The 13302-nt window shown below is 35.6% G+C and overlaps 1 protein-coding gene across 4 annotated transcripts in view; it reads right to left on the reverse strand.

The window, feature by feature from the left end:
• Positions 1-12816, reverse strand: part of LOC149571915 (putative LRR receptor-like serine/threonine-protein kinase At1g53440) — a 262162-nt gene extending 249346 nt beyond the window's left edge. For 3 of the 4 annotated variants that reach the window (XR_016359885.1, XM_089813318.1, XM_089813317.1), the window contains exons 1-7: positions 12606-12816; positions 12012-12321; positions 11541-11715; positions 11364-11435; positions 1786-1857; positions 1613-1684; positions 1381-1452 (exon numbers count right to left, since the gene is read on the reverse strand). Coding sequence is in view for 3 of the 4 variants with exons in the window: in XM_089813318.1 (XP_089669444.1) it covers positions 1381-1452; positions 1613-1684; positions 1786-1857; positions 11364-11435; positions 11541-11715; positions 12012-12135 (587 nt within the window). In the remaining variant the exon portion in view is untranslated. Of the gene's footprint in view, positions 1-1380; positions 1453-1612; positions 1685-1785; positions 1858-11363; positions 11436-11540; positions 11716-12011; positions 12440-12605 lie in introns of those variants that run through there. The other variant, XM_089813319.1, reaches the window with a different exon arrangement.
• Positions 12817-13302: the final 486 nt, after the last annotated feature.

Below are 13302 nucleotides of genomic sequence, written 5' to 3' on the forward strand. Positions count from 1 at the left end.
GGCTAGCCAAACAAACTTATTGTCTTTGTTTCCTTCTGTCTTTTGATAAGGTCCCCCCCCACCCCCTCCCCCAAGCTATCCAAAGTCCACCAGCTAAAAAGAAGGGAGGGGTGGCAGTGGGGGGTGAGGGATGGGGGAGTAGGGGTCCCAGCCCCCTTAACCCTAAGGACAAGATAGGCTAGGTTTTAGTGGCTCTAAGTTTGTAGGTAAGGTACCCTCCTCTAGGGGGTAGGGTACCTTACTAAAAGACAGAAGGACACAAAGATGGTAGGTTTGCTTGGCTAGCCCCTACCTTAGGCCTTAAGGTATTGGGGGGGCTAACCCCCCAGACCCCGATTAAATATCTAAAAGTGGATTTAAATATTATTAAAGAGAATGGGTTTATAAAAGCACATCAAAAAGAAAATCAACCTGATAATTGATGATCATTTGTGTTTGCAAATCTGATGTCTTTGGAGCCTGTGCAATTGAAACAAAAGTTCCAGTTGTACCAGGGCATTTGAGATTGTTCAATCTTCATTGTTTTTGCAGTTTTGAGGTTGTGAGAGATCAAGCAAATTATTGCTTTGAAGGACTTACATATTAGGAGTTCTATTTGTGCTTCAGTTGGAGAAATACATCAAGGGTTTGAAGGTTTCTAAATGTTCATTAATTGCAGACCCAAATATTCATCATTGGCTTCCATGTATACCAGATTTCACGCATCAAATAGAAGCTACAGTCCAGCATCTCACACTAATTTATAAGGAAGGACTTTCTTTGCTAGGGGGCTACATACAGAAGCCTATTTAGCATTTAATATTAGTCTGAATTTAGTACAGCAGTACCACATGTTAATCCAATACTCCAAGCAGTTGGAATTTCTTGGATTGTTTGCTGTTGTCTCAGAATTCCAGAGTGTTGATTATCATTTCCAGATTTTTGCCAAAGTCTTCTATATTGATTCGGGGTGTGAAAATTATGTTGGAAAGCCTACTTGATCATGTATTGAACATTTAATAACATTGCAGTCATTGTTTTGTAATTCATTGCATTTAAATTGTGAATTTTATATATTAACCTTCCTGGTAAACTTCTTCATTTTATTTATCAAATTGCAATACATTCAAAACTAAGAAAAAACACAAACATTTGCAAGTCGTTGATTTGGATAACCTGACCGATTATTACAGACTTAACTCCATTTTGCTTTATGTAAGTTTTTGGTTTTTAAAAATTTGGTTTAAAATTAAACAGCTATTAAACATTTCTTTTAAAAGTTAAAATGATCTTTCAATAGCTCTAGAAAACCTTATAATTATCATATCTTAATGCAAAAATAAAATGTACATGATGAATTTACAAAGAAGAATATATATGAGAAATGTTATACAAACTTACAACATTTTAAGGTGGGTCAGATTTACAAGCGATTCTGGAAGTTGTCCATATAGTTCATTGGAATATAAATCCCTATCCAACACAAAAGAATTGACATGACTATTGAATTATTACTCAAAAGGGAGGAAAATAACTCAATAATCAGTCATTGCCCATAGAATTTTGAGATTCTTGTACTGATTTTAAAAAATCCTGCATGATCTTTATGTATGTAATCAAGTTCTGATCTCACATTTTTTGTAAGTATGTGAGGTTCCCAAGTTCTTTTGGAATATGACCTGATAGATGATTCATGCAAAGTGACCTGAAATAAATAGATCAATAATTTCAAATGTAAGAGAAAGTTAATATAAAGAATCTCCATATATTTTTTCAAATAATATTTTCTTTCTAAATTATACTTACAAAATTTTCAAATAGGTCAAAGATCCCAATTCTAGTGGTATTTGTCCATTGAGATGGTTACAACTAAAATCACTGCAAAGAACCAAAAGCTAATATAAATCAAAGTCACATTTCTAAAAATAAAATAAAAACAAATTGTCATTAATAAAACGTTTAGATGGCTTACATGCACATTTAATTGATGAAGGTCTGTTACAATGTGTAAAGTAAAAAGATAGAATAGTGTCGGGTGCACAATAAAATAGAAATAAGAAGACCGAATAACAATTCAACAGAAGAGTTGGGGGAATAGGAAGTGACCACCGAAATCAGGGAGGGGAGGGGAGAGAGAGAGGGAGGGAGGGGAGGGGAGAGAGAGAGAGAGAGAGAGAGAGAGAGAGAGATTTCCAAGTCAGCATTGAGACAAGTGCCAATCCATAAGGTGCACCCTAAAATAATCCACAAGGTGCACCCTAAAATAATCCACAAGGTACACACTAAAAAGATTAATAATATTCCATACTGATAGGATAGTACTATGTATATTTGCATGGCAATAGATAAGCAATGTTTAGAATATGTAATTCAATAGGTAAATGCACTAGAATAATATTATGAATCTAAATTAAAAATGTGATAATAGATCCTCAATTGTTATTATATATACATATTATATATATGTATATGATTACATTATATTTCTAAATTCATTAGGAATAAGGAAATACATTAAAATAAGATCATGGATATGTTTAGAAATATAAATTAGATACTCCAATTATAGACCCATGATATGATCAATGTGATGCAATAACGAGTTGATAATACTAGTTACGTTAGCATTATATGTGTGTGTGTATCTTTTCATTTATTCATATAAAATGCACACAGGTAAAACTTTAAGTGGATTAAAGGATGTTATTGATTTTCTCATAGAAATATTTAGTATTTTATGAAGAGATCAGGAGAATTCCTTATGAAGGAAATAGAATGCTCTCAAACATCTTTAGTGCATTGTATCAAAGAAGGGCATAACTCCCCATTTGGCCAACGCCACTTGGATCTAATCTCTATAATGTCAGTATGTCAGAATTGTCTCAATCAGAGCGACATGAGTAAGATTGATTAAGACGACATATGCATATGTGATAAGGTCGTGGATAGGGAATGTCCCTTCGAAGAAGAAGCCTTAGGGGGTGCACTCCAAAGAAGAGAATGGAATAATGTAGGGTTAGGAAACCTGATTTGGAGATGTCCTTAAGGTTTGGGATTAGGATTTGGAAAGAATATTATAATTAAAATAGTTATTGTTTAATTCTAACATTTCTTCTACATGTTTTACTCGTCTCAAGTGAAACCTAGTAGAAGGGACATTAAACCTACTAAAGATAGAAACTCACACATTCTTGAAATAGACACTTGGCATAAAAAGTAAATGTTTCAATTTGACTATAATGAAGAGCAATCCTAAACGATCCTAACCACTAGAGCGGTAATTAGTCTCTAGCTCTACCAATTGGACCCTCTGAACAACCCCATTAGCCTATGAGGATTAGGAAATAGGCTAATCCTCTAGAAGTTAGAAGCTCATGAAAATGGGGACATTACAAAATGGACATGTATGAACCCCATTTCATGAGTATCATATGTCAGAGGATTAGCCCATTTCCTAACCCTCATAGACGAATGGAGTTGTTCATAGGGTCCAATTGGCAAAGTTAGAGGCCATCCCACTTCAGAGATCAGGTTTGTTCTTCATTTGAGTTAATTTGCACACTTATTTATAGTGTCTATTTTTGGAAAGTCAAGGTTTCTATCTTTAGGAAGGTGCTTGAATAGCTTGGTGGCAATGTTGAGCTTCAATATCACTGACTGAAGCGGTTATTCAAAGACTTACTATTTATAGTAAGTCATTGTTGAGGAATTTCTATATCCAGTAGGGGCACCTAGAGTCATGGTGTGTTCAGTGGTTGGCTCACTTGTCTATTTGCTCAATTTGAGGGACTTATCATTTATAGTAAGTCAATTATGTCCATGTTGGTATATTTGGAAGTGCATTTGGACTTGATATTAATAGACTTTGTCAGTTGGCTTAGTGGAACGACTTTATTGAGCGCATCGATATTATTTATCATTAATAAAGTTGTTTTATTAATGATAAAGTCATTAAATAATTATATAATGAAGTCACTTAATGAGTGGGGCCAAGTGACTTCAAAAATTGCATTGAATGATTGTATAATTGAAGGAGGCCAATTATTTAATGTTTTTCCTAAGTCAGCATTAGATTATGAAAAGAAAATATCATTTAATGATTTAGAATAAAAGCCAAGCAATATCTCACATGAGGGTCATCTAATGAATAAACTATTAACAATGAAAGTCAACATCTAAAGCAAATGGGACACTTAAGTTATGATAAGTGTGACAAAGAAGCCTGTAGCCAATTTATATTCGAGCATTATAAATGTATTGAAGGGAAAAGGAAAATTCATTCTTGAAGCATTTGTCTATTGTGTTTGAGTGAAGAGAAATTTGGAACAAGGGTTTCAAGTTCTGAGCTTGAAGAATTGTAAATTCCTCAAAGTATTTCTTTCACTCTGAGCTAGTGAACTATCTAGTGAAATTGTGCCTCGAGGTGGCATCATTCAATGCCATCTATTGTTACAATTTGTAGTTAGTTTGCATACGTATCTCAGCAATAGCTACAGATATCAATTTGCAAATGTAGGAGTTTATTTTATTTTCAGATCTCCTGGTCATTAAAGGGCTGCATTTTATATTTGGGGGCTAGCGTATAACAAGAAGGGGTTGTGTTTGGGAATAGAGAGCTGTCAATCAACCATTGCAGGCAGCATCCAATGTTTATAGAGCTGCATTTAGAATTCTGGGCAGAGTATACAATATTTGGAGCACAATTTTGGGCAAGAGTGCCTCCCCAATGAAATTCCAACTTGTAAGAACCCTAGCCAATTCTAACTTTGACAAATACTGATTTTTCTACACTTTTTAGATGCTTGACATTTTGTCAAACACTTTGCATGCAAGCTTTATCTCACTGTGCTTTATTTTTCAGATTATGTTTCTTACGTTTGTAGGCTGTAAATAAAGTTATTGAATGCTTTGACAATGCAAAGTTGTTATAGAAATTGTATACTAGTTGTTTTCAACAGTGAGCCAATGCTGCTCCAAACAAGTAAATAACAGTCACAATTTGCACTTCAACGGCAGGGAGAAAAACCACAATGATTCATCATTTGGTTTTTTTTTTTTGGTCGGTAAGAGGCCGAAGCCAAGATTAATTATTATGTGTTGTGATTAATTATTATTATTATTTATTAAGTGCGAGTAGATTCAAACTCAAGACCTCTTCGATAAGAGGCTCACAATTTACCGTTGTGTTGTAGGCTCCTGCCTACAACGATTCATCATTGTTGAATGCCCAAAATTATAATAAATATCTTCCTCAACTCTCAGCTTCAGCAATAAAAAATCATACACAATTTGTTATGTGTTTCAATATCTCAAAGTGTGAATCAGAAAGAGGAATCAATCCTCACAAAATTTCCATGTGGAAACCCTCACCACAAAATCACAAAATGAATAAAAGCAAATGTCGTAGAATAAATTATTTTTCTCCATCATGTCTTTTTTATAATGCCAGTTGGCTTCTTCCTCACACTTTTCATTAAACAACATTCACCAATACACCTCTCAATTAAAAGCTCTCATTTAATAATTTAGTAATAATTTGGCCACTAAAATAATAATAACTCCCAAAACACTTATCCTTTTAATATGTCGTCTAAAACAGGAGTCACGCCTATTATTCCCCATGTCACCAAATGCACTTTCCTAAAATAGAAAGGGTCCCTCTCAATCATCACCAAACTTGCCATAAATAGCAAATGCATGAAACTAAACCCAAACAAAGTCCAATCTAAGTCAGACGAAGACCAAACTGGAATATACTAAATTGTGAAGAAGAAAAAACCCTCCCGTAGGCTAATCCGTCAAACTTTGATGTTGGCAAAAATGGGGACATTACACAATCATTCAATGTCAAACCATCAGAATTTCCAGCAAGCTGTGTTTCATTTAAAGGACTCTTTTCTAGCAGTGTTAAAGTATCAGGTTCAAGTTCAGTTTATAATTAGCTAATTAATTTGCAATTACAGAAAAGATAAGTTGCACAACTAATGTTTGATGAAATGCCATGTCTATACTGCTCATAATCAGCTTACTAGTTTTCATAACAAGTGTATGACATAAAGTCAATCAATTGCAAGTGTTGAGTTTGCATGCCAAGTGTTTAATGATTTGTCAAGTAGTTGTAGTTTTATTTTCAGTCACTTATATGCATGTAAACAGTTCAAAAACCAGTCAGCATAACATTCCTATGACTTTGTTGGTCAATCTTTTATGGTTGGAGGCATTTGAAACATCAATTGCAGTATACAAGACCGAAACAATACAAACGAAAACAAAGAACAATAGATAAAGACTTAGCAGGACAAATATTGGTGATATTCAAGAAAATTGAGGTAGAAATGCAAGAAATTTTACAGAGGTGGGGTTAGAACCTGTTGGGGTTCTAATAATGGTATCAGAGTGGTTCCCTACTATCCTATTGGGGGTGGAAATCATTGAGCTCACACATTTGATCTTGATCAACCAGCACTTCTGTAGTTGTTTCAGTTATGGAAAAGTCTAGGAAATCAATTAATAGAGAAACCAGACAAAGTAATCAAATGCCTTGAAAACTTGGAGAAGATTGAGAAAAATCAAAAAAGGATGGATGAATTTCTTTCAAACTCGGCAACCATAGACAATTTACTACAGTATATGGCATCCATTTTTAAGGGGTCAACATCACGAAACAAAAAAGAAGAGAAACAAAAGGTCTCTACAAGAGGGACATCTAGAAATCTTTACTATGACCTTCCTACAGCTAGCGACCACATCATGCAACTGATCCTATGGAGATTAAAAATCAGACTTACATTAAGGGAGATGTTGGACACAAAAACTTTATGATGACTTCCAGATTGGGGAGGAGTTGGTGATGTTCAAAGATAAACCAATTGCATTCAAATGACAACATAAAGATAAGGTTTCTTGTGATGTTTCTAGTACATATGTATTTCTAATGGAGGTCCTGGATCGAAAGGTGGATATGGAAGTTGATCCTTTACATAGTGGAGCAGCCGTTAGTGTTTTGAGTACGTATGAGGAAGGAGATTTTCTACAAAGTTATGTTGTTGTTACTGATTTGTTTGAAGACAGTCACATGAAGTCCCATCATTCTCATGTGATAGGAGTTTCTGACCATGAGGAAGTCAAGATTATGACATCAACCATTGATTGCAGCATTAGTAATACTTTGCATCAGCATGGGATAGCATTGATGACACATGCAGGATGGTACCAATGAATTACCACATGATAGTACTCAAGAATTAGGTACTAATGATGATTTGTGTGATGTGGATTCATGCCATGATGAGTTTGATTTTTCAAATCATTACTTGATAGATAAACCAAAATGATTGTTGGCTGGTAGACTTGGAGGGACTTGCAGTTATTGTGGAAGTGGCAGTGGGCGTAGAGATGGTTAGGATGGCAACTTCCACTTTACCAGTTGAGTCAGCTTCTGAGGAACATTGCAGCAGCACCTTGTTTGATGATGTGCATGTTAATGATAGCACAAACTTATGTTGTTGATCATAAGGTATGTTGCGGATACAACCTCCTTTCATAGTGCAGACCTTGATTCAAAGAGCTCGCTTGACAGCCCTGTATTTCAGAGACATCAGTTTGTTGGGCAATTAAAGTTGAATGACAATATGATCACCAGAGCCATTAAGCATTTCGATGTTTCCAGATGTTAGCCACCTATGGTTAGAGCACTCCTCTGATAGATGAGCACCATGATGGTAATATTTCCCTTATAGAGCTCTATACACTCCAAGAAGCCATCAGAATAATGAAACAATACTATTTACAGTTATTGACTGACAAAGACTATCTTTTTGAGTGGGCTTGCATTTTCTATTATGCATTAAGGGGAAAGTAAGATGAGATAGATGAGCTCCCTTGAAGTTGGGAGTGACTAGGGATTCATTGAAGAGAGCATAGATGGCCTTTCATGAATCTCAGTCACAAATTGAGGACTTTATCGTGGAGTTGGGTTGGCCATACCCTTCATCGACTATAGACACAGTGTAATTCTCTATAGTGATAGTTGGTGATGACCTTATACCCACGGGTTATAGTTGTGAGCCGGTTGAGAATGTGGCCATTGTTATCAAAATTACAGGTCCAGATGATATAGTTGGGATGAGTGCATCTATACAGAGCAATGGAGAACCACATGTTGCATCATGTTCTCCTGTGATTACATCCACTGCGAGAGTTGTTGGTCATGAGTTTGATGATAGAGTTCGTATTCTGAACTATGACAGTCAACACTTGACCGAGGTGGGAGCCTTTTGTCGAGACTGCATAGAGAAGAGAGCTCATTAATACTTTTTTATCCACATATGGAGGACTTGATAATGCACAGTCTGGAAAAGCTGAGGTTGTACTATCCTTTGTGGGATGGGTGTTTTCCATTTGCTATAGATAGGACCTATAGATACAAGTTGGATTACTTGCAAAGTCAGCATATCCATGGGATACTAGCTGAGGATGGAGATAATGGTTGTGTTATAGATGCCTTTGGATGTTCTTATCTCCATGGTACAGATGGATGTGTGTTCAGTGTGCTTTGGAACCCAAGCGATGACAGGGTTAGTACTACAATTCAGAAAGGTCTCATTGATTGGCTTCACCACTTTGGGCATAGTGAAGTTGAGTTCAGGGATGAGCAGCAAAAATGAGGATGTTCTTCTTGATAGGCTTATGTTTAGAGTTTGGGATCCTTCTAGTGCATCGAGGTTTCAGAAAAAGCTCACTAAAAATTTCACAAGAGTTAACATAATGAGGAGCGCTTACAGCTTTCCTTTTGATCCTGCTATGCATGACCCCTTTCTGATGCACAGTTCAATTGCATGTGTTGGATAGTGTGTTTGACAACTCACTTGCACGGTTTTGGGAAGCAAGCTTTGTCATCTTTTCGAGTTGCTTCCCTTTGAGATGTTCAACCTTGTGACATCTACTGTCAGATTTGTTTCTGTTTGGCAGGTTTTGTTAGTTAGATTGGTGATGATGTTACCAGAGCGAGTTGGTGATCACAGGGACAGTGCACAGTTGTACCCTTGGGATCTAGGTGGAATGATGTGTTTTTTTGTTTCTGAGATTGCTTCGGGACAAGCAATTTCAGAAAAGGCAGATTGTAATGTCCCCTTTTGTGTGTCATCTTTTAAATGATCAGCCTATTTCCTGGCCCTCGTATACTAATGGAGTTGTTCAAAGGATCCAGTTGGCAGAGTTGGAGGCTAAGTCCCACTCCAAAGGTCAGGGATGTTCAGGATTGCTCTTCATTTGGGTTAGATTGGCACGCTTACTATTTATAGTACGTGTCTATCTTGGGAAAGTCAAGATTTCTATCTTTAGTAGAGCACTCGAACAACTTGGTGGCAGTGTTGAGATCCAATATCATTGACTAGAGAATTCATTCAAACACTTACAATTGATAGTAAGTAATAGTTGAAAAGTTTTTGTATCCAATAGGGGCACCTAGCATTATGGTATGTGTAGTGATTGGCTCAATCGTTTGTTGGCTTAGTTTGAAGGACCTTCTATTTATAGCAAGTCAACTATAACCGTGATGTCATTTTCGACAGTGCTCCTGGACTTGGTATTAGCAGCCTTCATCAATTGGTTTAGTGGAATGACTTTATTGAGCGCATTGATGTTATTTATTATTAATTAAGTCGCTTTATTAATGATAAAGTCATTACAAAGTTATACTATAAAGTTATTTAGTGAGGGGGGCCAAGTGCCTTAAATGATAATAATATTAAAGGGGTCTAATTATTTAATGCTTTTCCTAAACCAACATGAGAATATGAACAGCAAGTATCATTTAATTATTTAAAATAAAATCACAGAGGGGCATCTAATGAATCAATTATTAATAATGAAAGTCAACATCAAAAGCAAATGGGATGTTTAAGTTATGAAAAGTGTATGAAAAGTGTGACGAAGAAGCCAGCCAATTTGCATTTGAGTATCATAAATGCATTCATGGGAAAAGGAAAATTCATTCTTGATACATTTCTCTATTTTTTTGGGTGAAGAGAAATTCGGAACCAGCGTTTCAAGTTCTAAGCTTGAAGAATTGTAAATTTTTCCAAGTGTTTTTGCACTCTGAGATGCTGAAACTATCCGGTGGTATTGTGCCTAGAGGTAGCATCACCAATGCCGTCCATTGTTACAATTTGTGGTCAATTTGCATAAGTATTTTAGCGTTAGTTACATATATCAATTTGCAAAGTCTGGAGTTTATCATATTTGCAGATCGCCTGGTCATTAAGGGGTTGCATTTTATATTTGGGGAGCAGCGTATTACAACAAGGAGCTGTGTTTGGGAATAGAGGGCTGCCAATCAAAAATTGCATGCAGCATCCAATGTTTATAGGGCTGCATTCAGAATTCTGGGCAGCGTATACAGTATTTGGAGCACATTTTTAGGCAAGAGTGCATACCCTTGAAATTCCAAGCATTCGATGTCAAGCCGTCAGAATTTTCACCAAGCTGTGTTTCATTTTAACGACCATTCTCTAGCAGTGCTAAGTATCAAGTTCAAATTCAGTTTGTAATTAGCTAATTAGTTCGCAATTATAGAAGTGATAAGTTGCACAAGAAATGTCTAATGATATGCCAGGTCTATACTGCTCATAATCAGCTTACTAGTTTTCATGACAAGTGTATGACATAATGTCAATCAGTTGTAAGTGTTGAGTTTGCATGTCAAGTGTTTGACAATTTGTCAAGTAGCTGTAATTATTATTTCCAGTCACTTGTATGCATGTAAACAGTCCAAAAACTACTCGGGAAAAAATTCCTATGACATTGTTGGTCAATCTTTTATGGTTAGAGGAACTCATAATATCAATTTCAGCGTATAAAACCGAACAATACAAACTAAAACAAAAAACATCAGGTAAAGACTTAGAATGACAAATGTTTGACGGCATTATTTGAGCCCATAGTCAAGCAAATTGAGGTAGAAACTCACGGAATATTACAAAGGTGAGGTTAGAACCTGTCACGGTGCTTACAATGTATTAGTGCATTTGAAGTACTTTACTGAACTTTCAAGTTCCATGTATTAATTCTTGTAAAGGATTTAATGGGGGGACTAAATGTGCCAAAGTATAACAGCTATCGGAACATGAGGGGATATTAGATCCTCTCCTCTAATCCTTGCTAGAATTTAATAACTAACGAAAACTACTAAAATAACTCTTCTATAAATTCAAAGGGAAAATAAGTCCTAACAGAGTACATACAACTGTAACTGGAAAGCAGTGACCAATCTGAAGTCTTGCATACTTAGCTGAACTAAATATGGAAGTTGAAGACTTTTACTTTTATATATACTATCACATAAAAGATGATTGTGAAAACGTCTGTGCAGTCTTATTACACACATTTCCTCGAGGTATGTGAGATTGGCGAGCTCCGCTGGCACAACTCCAGTCAGGTTCTGGTTTTTCAGATATCTACAACCAAATTTTTGATTCAGCTGTATAAAAGTACTCTTTTGAGCACAAGGAAACCAAAGACAGCAGAAGTTAATTAAGAAACATGGAAATTTGGATACATACATCCCGGTAACATGGAAAAACGTTCTCCTCTCTGTCATATACATCTTGCAGACCACATAATTTTGGTGTTCATAAACCTGGCTGGCATTCCAGCTTCCCTTTCCACTGCAAGGATCCTCACTGAATTCCCACTTTCTATTCCGCATTTTGTCTTTTATAGCTTTCAATGCTATAACTGCACACGGACAGAAATAAAACTTACAAGAATAAATTGCATTGCAATAGCGAGCTGCTAATATGATTCAGAAAGTACATGAGAGCTCAAGTTGATATGCAGCGGATCAGTGGTTTAAAATGCAGATTTCTTCCAGAGTAAGTGTGTGAGACTGTGTAGTAGTGTATAGAAAGCTAAAATAATCCCAGAAGAGATGAGTTCGTATGAAACTACAGAGTGCTATCCATGGAAGATCAATTAAATGAATTTTACTTTCGAATGTAGAACCTCGAGTGCATAGAAATGAAGAGAATTACCTTCTTGAGGGTCTGTTATTATTTCTGAAGCAGCTTCTCCATGTACACTGTAATAGCAGTGTAGAAGAATTATGTATAAAATCCACCCTAAAAACATAAATCCCGCACGAGAATTGATGGCCATTGCAGAGCGAGGATAGTCATGCAAGTGATTAAAGGGAACTGATTTTATTGGGATATCAATCAAACAGCCAAAGATCGTGAGAATAGCAGATATGCAATCCAAACTTAAGCAAGATTCTACGTCTCTGATTTATTTGTAGTGCGTCTCGTCCGAGTCCGTTTCGGATGATGCTTCTCATTAAGTTTCCTGCACACAAATATCCATTTCTAGACATTCTTTAAATTAAGCTTAATATTTATGCTTTTTCTGATGTACGGCACTTTTAATCCGTCAAACTTGCTCATAGTCCTCTTTAATACCGGTACAATGCATTTAGAGCAGTCCCATACTAATAAATAGGAATAATTACTGGAGTGATCATTTAAATGAATCATTTTGATCAATTATTCTTTCGACAATTAGAAACCTAGAAATGGAAGCAAGTACAGCTCACATGGCGTCATTTCAAGGAAAAAACGTGTAATAGTAACCTCTTCATCATTTGATAAAAACGCGCCTGTAGGAGAAAATGCTTTCTGAAGTTGCGCGTGGGCCATGAAATGCAAACTATTCCCCTATCTCCAAACTTGTAACAGGCTCTCCAAAGTGGGAAATAGCTATCCAGTTGATTCAATTCTTCACCAACTCTTTGCGGGAACCAAACAAGTATCCTGAGGCAAAAGGATATGCATATGGTCCCATAGGCTGCTGGCCTGGTGGACGCTATTAAAAATAAATTCATTCATTCACATGTGACAATCTGTTTGTATTTATTAATTAATATTAAAATATAAAATATAAAATTAAATTCTTATGATATTTAATAAATAAAAATACATTTGAGTAGAGATGGCGTCCAAGTTATCTTTAAAATGTATGAATAGCTAAAGTTCATTGTCTAATTTTTTTAATTAGAAAATTCTAGTCAATATATCTAATCTATAGAAGAAAAGCTTTCAAACTTTCATTAATTCGAGAATGATTTGTTCAAATTGAGCAAAGGAACGTGTCAAAGAAATCTACGAATTTAGGTATTAAATATTATTAGAGTTCATTGTCAGAAAATTTTAGTCAAATATATTATAGTTATTCAATGAATTAAGAAATATTAGATTAATTATTAAATATAAAATAATAATTTCCATGTTTTAATACTTACAAAGAAATTTGTGATAATAAGGGCTCCAA

The sequence above is a fragment of the Cupressus sempervirens genome, chromosome 2 (assembly GCF_028749045.1).
Source record: "Cupressus sempervirens isolate cs-2001-9-10 chromosome 2, ASM2874904v1, whole genome shotgun sequence".
In the NCBI taxonomy this organism is placed as follows: domain Eukaryota; kingdom Viridiplantae; phylum Streptophyta; class Pinopsida; order Cupressales; family Cupressaceae; genus Cupressus; species Cupressus sempervirens.